The 18,225-nt window shown below is 35.5% G+C and overlaps 1 protein-coding gene across 1 annotated transcript in view; it reads left to right on the top strand.

Annotated features, from left to right (window-relative positions):
* Nucleotides 1-18,225, top strand: part of PCDH7 (protocadherin 7) — a 287,478-nt gene that overhangs the window by 198,483 nt on the left and 70,770 nt on the right. Inside the window, 1 exon segment of the mRNA XM_074229653.1 lies at nucleotides 14,004-14,220. Coding sequence (XP_074085754.1) covers nucleotides 14,004-14,220 — 217 coding nt within the window.

Genomic DNA, 18,225 nt, shown 5'->3' with positions numbered 1-18,225 from the left:
ACTATCCTGGCATGCCTTTTCTTACATGTGATATTATCCTTCCTGATTTTATCCATACCTTTATGTTGACTGCCCTACAAGTGATATTCTCCTTCCTCATTTCCAACTGCTAACTTTCCTGGGATCCTTCTAGATTCAGTTCAAGTTCCAGTTTCCAAAGAAGACCTTGCTAGGTGATCTTCTTGCTTCTACTGAGTACTTTCCCTCTGATGTTACTTTCTATTTTTCATCTTTTATTACCATAGTCATCTACATGCTGTCTCCCTCATTAGAAAGTGATCTTATTGAGAGTAGGGAACATGCGTTTGTCTTTCTTTGTGTCCTTAGTACATTTTTTCTACTTAGTTTTGTCTGACTCTTTGTGACCCCTTTTGGACTTTTCTTGGAAGAGATACTGGAGTGGTTTGCCTTTTCCTTCTCCAGCTCATTTTATAGATGAGGAAACCCTAGACAAATAAGGTTAAGTGACTTTCCCAGAGTCACACAGCTAGTAAGTGTCTGAGACCAGATTTAAACTCAGGAAGAAGAGTTTTCCTGACTTCAGGTCTGGAATTTTATCCATTGTACCACCTAGTAGAGTCCTCACTTAATATATTTTTGTAAATTTTAGAATAGAACATTTGAGTTTTTTAATCCTCTTCTCAACACTATTGCAGTAAGTTCTTGATAGTCTCTAAATGATACTGATGATGATGATGATGATAGCTACCATATGGCAGGTCCATTGCTAAGCACCTTACAAATCTTATCTCATTTTATTCCCCCCACCAAATATTGGGAGGTAGAGGAGTAAAAGTTTCCCATTAAGAAATGATAAAACTTATAAATGCCAGTTAGTAAGCTTTTTGATTACTCTTTGGACTGACTTTACTAAGTAAACTGAAATACTGAACAAAACAGTATTCATTTCAAATGGTCAACCTATTTCTGAATAATGAACCTTAACATTCTTAATTTGCAAAGTAGAAAATCTATTGCATAATTAATCAAGTCCAAATTCCTTTTAGTGGAATCTAAGACCACATATACTTTGATTTAAGTCTAACTTTGTAGCATTCTTTCTTATTATGCTCCAATTCTATTGCTTTTTAAAAAAAAACTTTTGTATTGTGTTTTATTTTATTTTCCCCTGGTTACATGTGAAAACAAGTTTTAACTTTCACTTTTAAAACCCTGAGTTCAAATTCTCTCCTTTCCTCCCAGGGTATTTCTTCTCATTGAGAAAACAAGTTATTGATATATGTTAAAAATGTGTAGTCATAAAAAAAATTACTACAATAGTTAGTTGCAAAAGTAAACATAACCCCCCCCTCAAAAAAAAAGAAACTTCAAGAAAAAAAGTTTTAAAAATGTATGATTTAATGTGTATTCAGACAGTATCAGTTCTGTTTTGGGGATAGTTTATATTTCTTGATCATAAATCCTTCAGAATTCTCTTGCTGAGAGAAAGTAAGTCATTTACAGTTGATCATCCTACAACATTGCTATTATTTTGTATATAGTACATTTCCCATTGAATGTGCTAATGCAAATTTTTTACTAAGAGCATCTTGTTCATTCTTTCTTATAACAAAATAGCATTTCATCTTAACCACATGCCACATTTTATACAGTTATTGCCTAACTGATAGACATCCCCTCAATTTCCAGTTCCTTGCCACCAGAAAAGAGCTGCTATAAATATTCTTGTACATGTATGCCTTTTTTCTTCCTGTTTTTCATCTCTTCTGGAATATTGCCCTAGCAGTGGCATTGCTAGATCAAAAGGTAGGATGGTTTTATAGCCCTTTAGGCATAATTCCAAATTACTCTACAGAATTGCTGAATCCTTTCACAACTCCTTCAATAGTGCATCAATTTCTCAATTTCCCTACATCTCTTCTAACATTTGCCATTTTCTCTTTCTGTTCTATTAGCCAATCCAATAAATATAAGGGAGTACCTCAAAATTGTGCCAAACAATGTTTTTCCTGTCAATAATGAATTAGGACATTTTAAACAATGCTTGAAATAGATAATATTGAAAAATCTTATCTGAAAACTATTCATATCTTGAGAATGGCTCTTTTTTTTTTTATAAATTTGACTCAGTTCTCTATGTTTGAGAAATGAAGCTTCCATCAGAGAAACTTGTTTCACTATTTTTCCCACAGTTGCATTTATTTCCCTCCATCCTATTTCCCCACCTCTATTTATTCTATTCCTTCTCTCCTATCACCCATTCCATCCTCAAGTATTGTGCATCTGACGACCTCCTCCCACAATCTTCCCTCACTTCTATAACCTACACCCTCACCCTTTCTTTCATCCTTTTTCCTCACCTACTTTCCTTTAGACTAAGATAGATTTTATACCCAATTGAGTATGTATGTTATTCCCTCTCTGAGTCACTTCCAATGAGAGTAAGCTCATTCACTCCTCCTCAAGTCGCCTTTCTTTCATTCCACTACAAAAAACTTTTTCTTGCCTTTTTTTACGTGAAATAACTGATCCATTGTGATTCCCCCTTTCCCTTTCTGCCAGTACATTCTTCTCTAACCTATTAATTCCATCTTTTAATATATTAACCCTTCAAATTCAACTCCCACCTGTGCTTTGTCTACATATTCTTCTTTTAACTGCCCTAATAAATGAGAAAGCAAATTTGAGTTGCCAGTGTCATCATAATATAAGCAGTTAAACATCAGTAAGTCTCTTATGATTTGCCTTTCCTGTTTATTTTTTATTCTTCACTAGAGTCTTGTAATTGAAGGTCAGATTTTTTTTGTTCATCTCTTGTCCTTTCATCAGGAAAGTTTGAAAGTCCCCTATTTCATTGACTGTTTGTCCATCTTTTTCATTATGAGAGTTTGTTCAGTTTTGCTGGGTAGTTGTTTCTTAGTTGTGATCCAAGTTCTTTTGTCTTTTGGAACATTAAATTCTAAGCCCTGTGACCCCTTAATAGAGAAATTGCTAAATCTTGTGTGATCCTGACTGTGGTTCCATGATAATTGAATTGCTTCTTTCTAATTGCTTGCAATATTTTCTCCTTGATTTGAGAACTCTGTAATTTGGTTATAATATTCCTGGCAGTTTTCATTGTGGGATCTCTTTCAGGAGATATTTGGTGAATTCTTTCAATTTCTATTTTACCTTCTGCTTCTAGACTACGGGGGCAATTTTCTTTGATAATTTCTTGGGATGTCTAGGCTCTTTTTTGGGTCATGACTTTCTAATAGTCCAATAATTTTTAAATTATCTCTCCTGTATCTGTTTTCCAGGTCAATTGTTTTTCCAGTGAGACATTTCACATTTTCTCTGTCTTTAATTCTTTTGGTATTGTTTTATTGTTTCTTGATTTCTCACAAAGTCTTTTGCTTTCCTTTGCTCCATTCCATATTCTAAGAAATTATTTTCTTCAGTGAGCTTTTGTATCTTTTTAAAATTTCCCTCCATCCTCCCTTTCCACCCCCCCCCTCCTTTCAGCAGGGAACAGTCAGGTTGGCATTTTACATACATATTAGGCATGAGGAATTAGGTTTAAGGGAAAGACATAATTTTTGTTAAGAGTTCATCAGATTCAGAAGGGTTTTTTTTTTCCGTGTGTTTTGTTTTGTTTTATTTTTTTTCCCTCTGTTTGGGGGATAATGTCATATGCAGTTGTCCTAGATCTCTCAGCTGCTGAGAGGAGCTACTTCCATCAAGGTTGTTCATCTCATAATGTTGTTTATGTGTACATTTTTCTCTTGGTTCTGCTCCCTTCACTCAGCTATATCTCTTTTTCCATTTGGCCAATTCTAAGGCATTCTTCTCCACATTGGCTTTTTGGATCTCTTTTTCCATTTGATATAGTCTGGTTTTTAAGATGTCATTTTCTTCAATAATTTTTTTGTATCTCCTTTACAGAGCTGCTGACTCAGTTTTCATGATTTTTCTTCATCCCTCTCATTTCTCTTTCAAATTTTTCCTTTACCTTCCTTACTTGATTTTCAAAATCCTTTTTTTGTCCTTCATTTTTATTTATTTATTTATTATTATTATTTTGTACAAATAATGTTTTTATACATTTCTAAAATATTCTAGTTTAAGAATAAACATAATACCCCCTCCCCCCAAAAAATATAGACTCTCATGAGTGATAAAGTAAAGGAGAGGAAAAAAATTAAGATTAAAATTTAAAAAATAATAATAATGGTAGGTGTGGCCAGTTTGCACAGTCGATAGAGCACTGGCCCTGTCCCAGACACCCAACCATCATCCAGCTGTGTGACCCCGGGCAAGCCACCCCAACCCTATTTCCCTGCAAAAACCAAAAAATAAAAGACCCAAAATAAAATAAAATAGTAATAATAATAATAATAATAGTAGTAGTAGTAGTAGTAGTAGTAGTAGTAGTAGTAGTAGTAGTAGTAGTAGTAGTAGTAGGGATGGCCAAGTGGCAGACAGAGCACCAGACCTGGAGCCAGGAGCACCCAGGTCCAAATCTGGTCTCAGACACCCAACAATAACCCAGCTGTGTGGCCCCAGGCAAGCCACCCAGAGCCATTTGCCCTGCAACCCCCCCAAAAAAATGATAATAAAAAAATGCGCCTCAGTCTGTGTTTCAACACCTCCAGCTCTGTCACAGGTAGATCACATTCTTTATGATAAGTCCATCACAGAAGTTACTTCCATATTTTTCGACCATTGCCATTGCTGATTGCAACTCCCTCCATTTGTATTTCTCCACTAGCATATACTATATTTTCTCTCTGTTTTCACTCTGTCTCTGCTGTAGGGTCGCTGAGTGGCACAGCAAACAGATCCCTGGCCCTGGGGCCAAGAGGCCCCGAGCTCACATACCACCCCTTAGGCCCAGCATCCACCTGGCCCTATGATCCTGGACAGGCCATCCAATTCCAGACCCTTGCAAGAAGTGAAAAAGAAAATATGTTATATCTGACCACTCTCTCCCCATGGTCCATCCTCTCCTCTATCACCCACACCCCCCATTCCCCCTGTCCCCCTTCTCTCCTTCTTATTACAGATGTCTATACCCCATTGAGTATATATGCTGTTTCCTCTCCTAGCCACCTCTGATGAGAGCAAAGATTCCCTCATTCCCCCTTACCTTCCCCCCCTTCCATATCATTGCAATAGCTCATTGTAATAGGAAAAAAATCTTATTATATGAAATATCTTAGCCTTTTCCACTTCTCTTTTTTCTTTCTCCCATTACATTTCCCTTTTAGCTATTGACTCCATTTTTATACCACATTATAATCTTCAAATTTAGCTCTCTCCTGTGCTTCATCTATAAAAGCTCCTTCTACCTGCTCTATTAAATGAGAAGGTTCATATGAGTATTATCAGTATCATTTTTCTATGCAGGAATACATGTAGTTCATCATCATTAAGTCCCTCATATTTTCCTCTTCTCCACTCTCTATTCTTCACCTGAGTCCTGTATTTGAAGATCAAACCTTCTATTCAGCTCGGGCCATTACAACAGGAACATCTGATATTCCCCGGTTCATTGAAAGTCCATCTTTTTCCCTGGAAGAGGATGTTCAGTTTTGCTGGGTAGTTGATTCTTGGATGCATTCTGAGCTCTTTTGCCTTCTGGAATATTATATTCCAAGCCCTATGACCTTTTAATGTAGTTGCTGCTAAGTCCTCTGCAATCCTGACTGCAGCTCCATGATATTTGAATTGTGTCCTTCTGGCTACTTGTATATTTTCCCTTTGACTTTGGAGTTCTGGAACTTGGCTATAATATTCCTGAGGATTGTTGTTTTTTTTTTTTTTTTGCATCTCTTTCTCGGGGAGATGGGTAGATTCTCTCAATTTCTATTTTGCCCTCTGCTTCTAGGATATCAGGGCAATTTTTCTGTAGTAATTCTTTGGAAATGGTGCCAAAGCTTTTTTCCTGATCATGACTTTCAGGTATTCCAATAACTTTTAGATTTTCTCCCCGAAATCTGTTTTCCATATCAGTTGTTTTTTTTTCAGTGAGATGTTTCACATTTTCTTCTAATTTTTCATTCTTTTGGTTTTGAAGTAGTGTCCTGATTTCTCGTAAAACCTGCAGCCCCCCTCAGTTCCATTCTACATTTGAAGGATTTGTTTTCCTCAGAGAGCTTTCTTATCTCTATTTCCATCTGTTCAATTCTGCTTTTTAAAGCATTCTTCTCCTCAATAACTTTTTGAACTGTTTTATCCATTTGACCTATGCTGGTTTTTAACATGTTATTTCTTCAGCATTTTTTTTGGATCTCCTTAACTAAGCTGCTGGCTTCATTTTCATGTTTTTCCTGCATCGCTCTCATTTCTTTTCCCAGTTTTTCTTCTATCTCCCTCACTTGATTTTCAAAGTCTTTTTTTGAGCTCTGTCATAGCCTGAGCCCAAATTCTGTTTTTCTTGGAGTCCTTAGATGCGAGAGCTTGTTCATCCTCATCTTCAGATTGTTTTGATCTTTCTTGGGATGATAGGCAAAGTATTTCTCAATGGTGTTCCTCTTTTTTTCTGTTTACTCATTTCCCCAGCCTGTGCCTGGTTTGGGGGTGCTTCATGAGCTTTTGAGTATTATTGGGAAACCCCACAACAACGATATCCATGTGTGAGGCTCTGTCTTCCCTCCTGGTCTGTGAATGACCATAAGTGCACCCCTCTGCCACAGAGCTGAGGTGGGGGGGCCCTGCTGTTCTATGTGAGGCCTAGACTGCAATCAGGATCTGAATGTGGTCAGAGACCCAGAGTCCTGTTCTAGGGACAGAGGACAGAGCTCCTCAGTCTCTCTCTATTCCCTTCTGTAAACTCAGCACTCACACCCTGAGGGCTCCTGCTTACTGGTTCCTGCTTCCCATTCCTGGATCTGGGCTGCAGGAGCCAGGCTGCTCACTGAGTGCCTTGAGGGCTGGGTTTCACATGTTCGCTCTGGCAGAGGTCCCTCCGCTGACCCCCCAAGTTATGCCCGGTGCTCCCAGAGTGTAGGTCAGGAAAATGCCCCCTCTGCTGTGAGCCATGGCTCCCAGTGCCCTGGGACTGCCTCTGGGAGCCTGAAGTTCCTTCGCTATGGTGGATTACCCCTGCAACCCTGTGGAGTGGAGTCTTTCTGCTCTTTTTCGGGTTACCTTGGATTGGAGAACTGTCTCACTGGATCCCTCTGTGGATTCTGTCTCTTGAAAATTTAGTTAGTGTCCTTCTTTTGTAAGTTTTGAGAGCACCTAAAAAAGGATCCTCTCCTGTTACCATCTTGGCCCCCAAAATCCTTTTTGAGCTCTTCCATGACCTGAGCTTATTTCATATTTTTTCTTGGAGGTTTTAGATGCAGAAACTTTGATTTTTTTTATCTTCTTCTGAGTGTGTATTTTGATCTTCCATGTGACCATAATCACTATCTATTGTAATTATTTTCTTCTGTTGCTTGCTCATTTTCCCCAGCCTATACTTGGTTTTTAATTATTTGTTAAGTTGGACTTCTGCTTCCACTGTCCCAAGCTTTTGCGAATTTTTGCAACTGTTTTTCAGAGATACTTCTTAGGGACTTGTAAATTTTCAATTCTTCCAAGGTCTTATGAGAGGTTATGACCACTATCTTGGCATGTGCTCTGGTCTGTAGGTGACCATAAGCTCTCCTCTCTGCCCTGGAGCTGTGCAGATTGTCTCTGATCCATGTCTGCTGTAAGCACTTTTGTGTTTCTGTTCCTTTTCCTGAGACTGGACCCCCGACTGTGACCCAGTTCTATGTCAAGGAAAAGCAAACAAATCCTGCTTCAGTGATAACAAAGGGACCTCTGCATTCTCCTTCAGACCCTCTTACCATCTGTGGACTGAGAGTTCCACTCTGCCTCTGTTGATTTAGGGGCAGCAGAATCCTGTCCTTTTTTGCTGGATGGGGACTGATCTGAGCTACTGAGATCAACATTGGACTGGGCTCCCCTCTCACCCTGGGATGGCAGAGTTTTCCTGCTGACCTTTCAAGTTGTCCTTGCCAGTCCCTGGACTAAGAGGTCTGGAAACTGCTATTGCTTCCATGGATCTAGTACCTGCCCCCCAGTTTGTTCCAGGGTGATGGGGCCAGTTGGCTCTGGCATACCTAGTGCTGTTCTGTGCTCCTTTCTCACCCATAGATAGTAGACCCTCCCCCCACATCTTCCTAATTGTCTTACATTAGGAAGTGGTTTCACTCTATCTTTTTGTGGTTTCTGCCACTCTAGAATGAGTTTAGAATCATTATTTAAAGGTAATTGAAATTGTTTGAGGGAGAGCTTAGATAGATCCCTGCCTTTACACATCCCTTTTGGCTCTGCCTCCCTCACTTAATAAATTAATGCTTGTTGATTAATTCAGTGAATGTAATTTTATTAAAAGAAACTAATTCAAGGCAAGAAATATTTGAATTTAGGTAAACTAACATGAGGCAGTGTAATATCAGGAATAAAAGATTAGCCTCAAGAGTAAGGAATACTGGATTCAAATTTTACCACTGATGCCTATTGGCTGTGTGACACTATAAATCACGTACCATCTCTGATCTGTATTAGAAGAGAGAGTTTGCTTATCTGTAGTTCCCAGTTCTGATAAGATAACACAGAAGGGTGAAAAAATATTTATAATACAGTGTAAACTTTGGAAATTAAAATCCAAACTAGGTCTCACAACTATATTATGATTTACAGTACCATTTACTGAAGCTTCATGAATCACTGAACCACCATAAATTTTTGAAAAACACTCCTAAAATATAATGGAAAGTAGTTATATAGCTTTGGCCTGAGGAATAATACCTTTTATAGTATATATCTTTGAGGGAGCTTAAGGCTCTTTTTATAAACTATCTCATTAATTCTCAGAGTATTTCTGTTAGTAAGAGGTAGGTATTATTATCTCCATTTTACAGATGAGGAGCCTAAGGCACTGAAATAAGAGGTCAACAGGCTTATACAAGGTCATGTAGAAAATCTATATGATTGCTTAGAATAGAATTTTCTTTTTTTTGTTGCTTTGATGACATAATTCTTATCATAAATCTTATATTCTACCAGTTTAGTCTATCTTGTCTCCTTTTTTTATTGTCACTTTGAATTTCATTCTTCTCTCTCTGTAATAGCCCATTTAACCTCCTTTTACCTCCTCTTATTTCCTTTTCACCTTTAGACTAGTTCCCTTCAATTATTTCCTCTCTCTGCAGTATTTTCATGTCTTCTTTTTCCTCATTCCTTCCCACAAACACACATGATTCTTCCAGACCTTGAAGAGGGAAAAAAAAATATTTGTCTGCTATTCCTTCTAGCTATCATTCTATTCCTCTCCTTTCATAAATAAATGGTGGTAAAAATATTGTATAGGACAGAACTATGGAACTGTGTATATATATATCTTGGTATATTAACATCGCTAGTTCTCTTTTCTTATTGCTCCTATTTTTTATATAGGTATCTGAAGATGGTGCTCTTGTTCTTGACCTTGTCCCCTTGTGTTTTCTTACTGGATATTATTGGCCATTTCCTCCATTTTTAAATGCCATATCTGTTGTTTTTAAGAATATGGACCACCTCTTTAACAATCTAGTATTTTTCTTTATTTCCTTCAAAATTCAAATTTAAAATTTTGATTAGTTCAGAATTTGTTGCTACATTCTTTCTATAGTCTTATTGGGTCATCACATTAGAACTAGAAGGTCTTTCGCAGTCATGTAGACTATAGATGAGGAAAGTTAGATCTAAATACTTACTGATAAATATAATTGGTAAAGCCAGGATTTGAATCCACACCCTCCATTATCCAATCTAGCGCATCTTCCACTAACACTATAAATAGCAATCATTTGTGATCTTTAGGAGATTACCTTCTGAAAATAATCCATTGTCTGCCATTATTCAAATGAACTAAATTCCAGTTCTCTTCTTAAATAGTATCTGGTCAATTGTTCACTTTGCATGACCTAATTTTACTTCAAGAGTCAAGGCATTCAATGGGAAGAAGATGAAATCACTTCAGTTTTTTACTTAATACTGCAAAGTCACTTTTGTTACATTTTAGATTTTCCTTAATCTTTTTACACATACTAAAATAAATCAATGGAAGTGGGTAGCAGCAAGTAAAGGCGTCAACTTAAATGACCTATGAAGCTCCTTTCAGTAGAATCTAGGAAGCCAAGAAATATATATATATATATATATTTTGTACGCCCTCTTCAATCTTAGACACATTCTCATACTTTAATGCCTGCTTCACTCCTTATTCACCTCTGCCTCATTAAATTCCTAGATTCCTTCAAGACACATTTGACACATTTTAGGGATCACCTCTTACTTGAAGTTTACCTGATTCTGCCCAGTTGCTAGTGCCTCTCTCCACTGCCCAGGTAATTTTTATTCTTTTGAGTATATATCTCCATCTCCCAAGGGATAGAAGTCCCTTTGAAGATAGGAATGATTTCATTTTGATCTTTGTATCACCAGTACCTAGCAGAATGTGCAGATATTTGAGGGGGCTTAGAAACATGTTTCAAATGAATGTTTGAATGCATGTTTTCTAGGAAGTTAGCACTACTCCAGATTAGCCCCAAAATGTCTACATGTTGCTCACTCTTTATTCCTTAGTAGGGGGAAACTAGTTCTTTTGAAGGTCTTTTTATCTGAGGAAACTAACACAATTGCTGGTGATATTTCTGGATGACATTCTCCAAAATTTTTGTCAAACTTTTATCCTTGCTAATAACAATATAAGGTAACAATTCTCAAACATTTTTATCACAATTTTCTAGGACGATTGTCTTAAAGAACAAAGAACCAAGAAGTAGATTTCGAACATGTAATACAATATATATCCTCAACATCGGGCAACTGGATGTTGTGGTAAAGAGAGTACTGGTCCAAACTAGAAAAATTTGAGTTCAAATTTGGTGAGATACTTACTAGCTGTGTGACCTTGGCCAAGTCATTTAACTCTGCCTTGCATCCTGATTCCTATCTGGCCACTAGACCCAGATGGCTCTGAAGGAGAAAGTAAGTTTGGTGACTTAGCACAGCACTCCCTCACTTAAATTCAATTCATGTGCTTGCCATGACATCATCTCCCTGGTGTCATGGTCTTCTTGGAAAAATGAAGGGCAAAGCATTATTATTCTCAAGATTATTGGAATAGGACTGCGGATATTCTCAGTTCCTCAGGCTCAAGGCACACTATAATCTCTATAGATTCTAATTCCAAATTTCCCTGAATGTTGACTGCTTTTCAGGGTTTTAGCTTGAGCTTGCCACTGAGAAGTGATTCTTTTCTACTTCTTTAACTCCATTCTTCCATCCTTGTTAATTTACTAAATCTGTGGAGTATAATAATCATAATAGACATGGTGTCAATCCTTTGTTTAGTGGCACACACACACACACACACACACACACACACACACACACACACATGATCTGTTTTCTTAAACTTCAGTCAGTCTCTGGTGGCCAGTGAAAGTAATGTGAAATAAGCATCATGACTATGTTGCATAACCAGAAGAGAATTTTTACTATATCCTTTATATTTCCAGTTGGGGAAATGTGTGTTGAATTATTTTATCTCATGTCTCTTAAATGTTCTTTTTTTTCTAAATATTAGATTGTTTCGCTCCCTGGCGTTTTGTTTAGTATTTCAGATCTCATTGTGCAGCTGAAATAATGGTATTTTGCCAACATGTTGTAATAGAAGAGCCCATGAGTCAGTTATATAATACAGCTATTATAATGCAGCCCTCTATTGTAATATTGCAATTTAAAGGTACAGAAGATATGTTGAAATTTTCATGAACCACTATATAAAATAATTTACTTTTGTCCTTGAATGTAGATTCCATTATTATGTAAAACTTCTTTAGAAGTAAAAGCATACTTGTGTAAAACAAAAGTGTAAATGAATATGTATTTGCAAATAGAAATACTGCTTTAAAAAATCAATATTCTGTGTACTCCAGTGAATATGCTAAAAATGGTCTAGTTCCAGCATTGATATCACCATTCATGTGTATTTGGAAGTTTTATTTTATCCTAGAACCATTCCCTTCCTTAATTTCTCAACCTTAGTAATTTGCCAAATCCTGTTGATTCAACCTCCCTACTTTCTTTATCTATTTCTTTAATTTCCCTTCTCACCAAACAAATATAGAACCTAATTCACATTTCTATGAACTTATGTCCCCTAATATTTTGACTTTCTTTCCTTTTCGATTTTCCCTTTAGACTTTCAGAATAATTATTCTTATGCCTAGATATGGCCTCCACTGAATAAAGTTCAAGTTCTTTGACTTGCAAGGCCTTCCACAAGCTGGCATTCCCCTGCTTTTTTTTTTAAATCTTCAAATATGTATTAGGATCATAGGAGGGAGGTAGGGTAGATGATACAGTAGATAAAAATAGTGTGCTGAAGTCAGCAAGATTGAAGTTTAAACCTTATCTCAGACATTAGTTGTATGACCATCAGCAAAGACCTCTCAGTTTCCTCATTTATAAAATAAGAAGGGTGGAGCTCTACTATCCCATCTAGCTCAGACTCTGATCTGATCATTTAGTGAGAGTTCTCATCTGCTCCTTGTCATTTGCTCTACTACATTATAGTCAACTAAACTATTCATTCTTTGTCTCTATAGCTGTCTCTGTTGGCTTCTCATTCTTTTTTTTTCCCCCCATCTTTGTGGTTTTTTCCTTTGCTTCTTGACCTATGAAATTTCAGCCCATTCTTTTAAGATAACTAAAATTCACTACTTGATAGTTTTCCTGCAATCTCCTATCAGCAATTATTCTCTCACTCTTCAATTTCATAATGCACTTTCACTTCTCTAATGTATTTTACCTGCGTTATAATTATCTATGTATGTGCCATAGCCTTTTTTTTTAGTATTTGCAAGGCAGTGGGGTTAAGTGACTTGCCCAAGGTCATACAGCTAGGTAATTATTAAGTGTCTGAGATCGGATTTGAACTCAGGTCCTCTTCACTCCAGGGCTGGTGTTCTATCCAATGCAGCACCTAGCTGCCCCTGCCATAGCCTTTTGCTCTAAGTTCCATAAATGTTTAATGTAGCCTTTGCATTTTGCCTAATGCCATGAATAGTGTGTAATTATTCATCAAATATAAAACAGTCTTAAGAAAAATGTAATCAATTTGTAATTCATCAATCACTATGGACATTTTGCATTAATAGACATTGCCCTTTAAGTATGTGAGTCTCCAATCTGTGAAAGCTATCTAAACTTAAAATTCCAGTTTTATCTATTTATATTTCAAAGTGAATTACCTAATTGTCCTATGGACTGTTGTCATATTTGTGCTTTGTTGTGTGTGTGTATGTGTTTAAAATGTCTTCATTTATATTGAATATCTTTTTCCTGAAATAGAGAAACAGAATTTTCTAAAGAATTGTTTGGATGATGTTAAATATAAAAATTGATTTTTAAAATATATTCCTTCCCTCCTTCTATGACTCTTGTTATTTTGTCTTAAAAGAGTAGCTGTGTCTAACTGTCCTTAAATCCTCTTTCACAAAGCTCAAATTAAGAATATACATTCTATATTCATAGAATTCTGTGAGGCAATTGGAAATTCACTGAGTTCTTTGAAAGCAGTGACCATCTTGGCTCTTTCACATTTTTTTGCATCATGGAAATTGACACATCATGGATATCTTAAAAATGCATGTTGCCTTGACTTGTTGACTCCCCAAATCACAAGCATTTATTTTATAGACAATTTCCATATTATAATTTATATTATACTGACAGATTCTAAAGTAATTGAGTATGAATTTGTTCTTGTATTAGTCAAAATTTTTATGTGTGCTTTTATCTAATATTGCTGTTGCATAGTACTTTTTTCTGAAAAAAGAACTCCATGAATCCATTTCAAAAGAGAGTACCTATTTTATGAAATGTTTTAAGCTATTTAACATTTTAATTTAATTTGTAGGTTGTGTAGGCATTACCATACTTAATTCATGTTTTAAAAAATAATTATTTCAAAACTTCACATTTAGTGACATGCAGAATCTCTTCTCTTGCAGCCATTTCGTAGAGTGACGTTTTCTGTTGTGAGTCAGCCTCAGGACCCACATCAGGGGTCATTGCAGAGTTGCTATGACAGCGGGCTGGAGGAGTCAGAAACACCAAGCAGTAAGAGTTCATCAGGGCCAAGACTGGGTGCCCTTCCACTCCCAGAGGACAACTATGAGAGGACTACGCCGGATGGCAGTGTTGGTGAGGCAGAGCATATGGAAAATGGTAGGGACAAACACAACATTCACACACATAATCACGCTAGAGAGCCATAATAAGTAGTCTTGTGGAAAGGTCAGTCTAAAACTAAAATAAAATAGCTTAAACTAAAACTATTTTATTTTAAAATGATAAGGTTTGTTAAAAATCAGGAAAATCAAATAAGGGATCATAACTCTACAAATAAAATCAACTGAAATTGTTCCATTATCTTAAAAATTAGTCCTTTGATTGGTAAATTTGCTTATAAAAATGTCAGCGAAGCAACCAATGTAGAAAAAACAATTCAGACACAATTCTTTATAAGAGAAACTGATAAAGGCCTCATGCTCTCGTTTTCTTCTATTCATTTTTGTCATGCAACTATTTCTTCAATTGCAAATGTCCAGTCTTACTGAAAGAAAATGGCAATGAAAACACCTTGCTCAATTCTCACTTTTCCAGGGACTAAGAAAAGTGTTTTCAAAAATTATATTTGACTTCAATTAGGTACTACAAGAGTTAGTGGAGAATAAAGTTTATAATGTATTATGACAATCTATTAGAGTTTGCAATTTTAATGCAATATTCTAATTTTTGTATAGGAAAGAAACACCCTTACCCCCCTCATATTGTTGTGAGGTGTTGGATTCATATTCTTTTACATTAGAAAAACATAGCAAATATTTGCTGACAGTTTCCTTTAGGGTTTAGAATGAAAACAAATCATTTAGAAATTTATAGCATTTTAAAAACTCTCCAGGACACATAAGAGACTTATTTTCAGGCTCTGGATGTTATTAATAGTATATGCCCCCAATAATAGGTTTTTGTTAGTCTGTGGAATGCCTAAGTTTTGATTATCTTTGTAATTATTTCTAATATACATCTATATATATTTAGTGTTGAAATGTTGAAGGGAGGAGAATTTCAAGTATTTTCACGATAGTAAAAAAAATCACAGATGAGTTCAGTAATTTGATTAATGCTTAGTGATATTTTCCTCTTCCGTCCCAAATTGAAATAAAACTATCCTTGAAAAAGTGTATTGTCGGGGCAGCTAGGTGGCACAGTGAATAGAGCACTGGCCCTGGAGTCAGGAGGACCTGAATTCAAATCCGACATTAGACACTTAATAATTACCTAGCTGTGTGACCTTGGGCAAGTCATTTAAACCCATTGCCTTGCAAAAAATCTTAAAAAAAAGCATACTGTTTTCTGTAGCCAAAAATATGCAGATTAACAAATATATTAGAAATAAAAAATATATTTTTATATAGCAACTTTGCAATTTGGCATTATAGTATAGAATGTAATAACTGACCAAGAGTGAAACTTTTATTAAAGTTAATCTCATTAAATTATTATTTTGACAATTTTCACCATCATTGTTTGGATGAGTAGATCTTATTTTGGATCTAATGTTTGATGGTCCACTCTGTTTAATTATTCAGGATTCAAATTGGCATTTTGCCTTATGGCTACGAAGGCATGCTTATCTGTGTGTATGATAGTGTGTATTTGTATGGGCAGGAGATTCTTATGTTATTATTTTTAAGTTGAAGAGCCCTTTGGAGCCACACTTGATAGATTTTAAGAAGTTTTAATTTTAAATTGAAATGTTGATTACTGTGTAGTTAAGATATATGTTGGCAATCATATGGCCAATGATAAGGTTCCTCTGGAAAATTATATTACATAAATATATAGCATATTTATAGGAAGGCAACATTTACATACACTTTATGATTCTGAAATGAATTTTTAATTTTCATCAATGGCTTTCATTGAACATAAAGATTTTCTTAATCCACTGAGAAATCTACAAAGAGCAAAATGTTCATTTATGTGTTATTCTGGTTTCTCAAAGACATTTTGTTTCATTAGTGGATAGATTTAGCTTCTTGACTATTGTAATCTAAATCATTTTCAAGTTACTTTGATAGTTTTTAGCACATGAATGGATATTCAATTTTTTAAAAAAAAAAGGAAAGATAAAAATGATTCATCGAAGTATAACTATTTGTCACATGTATGTTATGATTTATAAAAATATGCCATAGAATAAATAACAAGAGCGTTCATTATTAGAGAAAACACTTAATTTTAAGTGCTTCCCAGGGACAAAAAATTATTTATTAAAAAACAAAAGGCACTATCACTTTATTTTGAACCCTGACAAAGGTGGAGACTTTCATTATGAAAGTGATTCTTCTAGCCCTGGAATTTTGCTGTTGCTTTTGAAATTCTGTCTTTATATAGTGGCTTGGCACCTGCTTTTCAGAAATTCATTTTAGCAGTGATCTGTTGGTAATGACAGAAGGAGATCTGATGTACTTCAGTTTCTCTAAATGGAGCAGTTGACATTTGAGAGAGAGTTTTGTTAGGGCCAAATTTTCAGATTACTTGTCTAGCTGTAAAGTACAATTGAATTGCTGGAATTCTGGTAATTTCCTCTTCCATATTAATAGATCATTCTGACATAAATAGAATTGGAATTGAAACCTGTCAAATATTCATCTGTCATATTTAATTGGAATCCAGGTAATCTGGAGTGTCTTGCTTGGTTAGGTTTTAATCAGGATTTGTATTGGATTTCCATTTGGATTTTCCATGAAAAAATCATTTTGGATGCTGTCCTTGTTCCTAATTAGTATTACTTCAAATATTTGCCATTTAATTTCAACCTGTATGAAACAATGCAGTTATAACTAATTGCTTTGGCTTTACTTTCATTTTAAGTCTGAAAAGGTAATTTACATCATAGTAGCATAAAGCCTTCCAGTGTCATGATGCATATTATGCATAAACTGGGACAACTAATGAAAACAAGTTAATACAGTGGCATAGATAGTATGGTAAAAGAAAGTACCTGAAATCTTAGAAAGTTGAAGGGAATGAGTAATGAAGCACATCTCAACCATAAATCAGAATTCTTTTACATCTTCTCATTTATCAAATCCAAGGAAATATAGAAATTAGACCATTAGGTTCAGCCCTTTTAAAATAAACTACATATCATTTTACATGTCATTTGGGTGATAAGTGCAAAATAATAAATTAATCAATAAATATTTTTGATCAGATATGCACCAGACACTGTGCTAGGTGCTGAGGATAAAAAAGACTAAAGAATTCCTGCCTTCAAAGAGCTTCCATTGGAATGTTCTGGTCTGGTCTTCTATTTATCTTTAGTGTTTGAGGATGATGAGGAATACAACAGAATTCATTGTACCCTGAAAATGATATTGTAATATTAGAAGTTATGTGATTTGGTAAGACTAGATAAAAGAGATCTCATTTTAAAAAGCAGAACTCCCAGTGCATATATTCATAATAAAGGCTAGATATCTTTGAATAGGAAATCTATCAAAATAAAAAACCAAATTACATATTAGTTTAGTAAAGTATTAAGCATCCTTATTTCTTTCTTCTTCAAACCTTCTCCACTGGAATCACATTTTTGAAGACCTGAACTCTTCTCCTATCCCTGTGATCATTTTTACCCCTTAACCCAGACATATGCACAACTAAAACTCACTGCTGTGCTGTACCCTTGTTTTCATACTATGGGTCAGGGGCTCAAATTTGAAGGAGACTGAAGTGGGAGTCAAAATATTTAGAGCCTAATCCTATGCTATTTGATATTTAAAAAGCCCCCATCTGAACTTTGATATCTTTATCTATTTAATTATAGATTTGGTCTGGGCAATTATTTCTAGTCCCAACATTCTGTGTTCTCCACTGAATTGATTGTTGTATCTCTTCTCTTTAGATCTAGGATTTCTGTGCCTTCCATGCTGATAGTTATCCAGACTGATGAATTAATGTGGTTAGGTCAAAACTCCTCTTCTGCTCCCTAATAGCACTTATGTTGATGATAAATTTGTCATTTAAGCCCAATGAATGATGGGAACTTCTTTCCAGGTTCGAGGGGGAGATCAGTATATTTGACAGAGAATATATTAGGGCAGATTGAGTCTTATAGGACATTCATTAAATTATACCACATAAACAATGTCCTGTACATAG

Source organism: Macrotis lagotis, chromosome 3, assembly GCF_037893015.1.
Source record: "Macrotis lagotis isolate mMagLag1 chromosome 3, bilby.v1.9.chrom.fasta, whole genome shotgun sequence".
NCBI lineage: Eukaryota > Metazoa > Chordata > Mammalia > Peramelemorphia > Peramelidae > Macrotis > Macrotis lagotis.
Note: the sequence above shows the minus strand (reverse complement) of the source record. Positions and strands in the feature narration are given on the sequence as shown.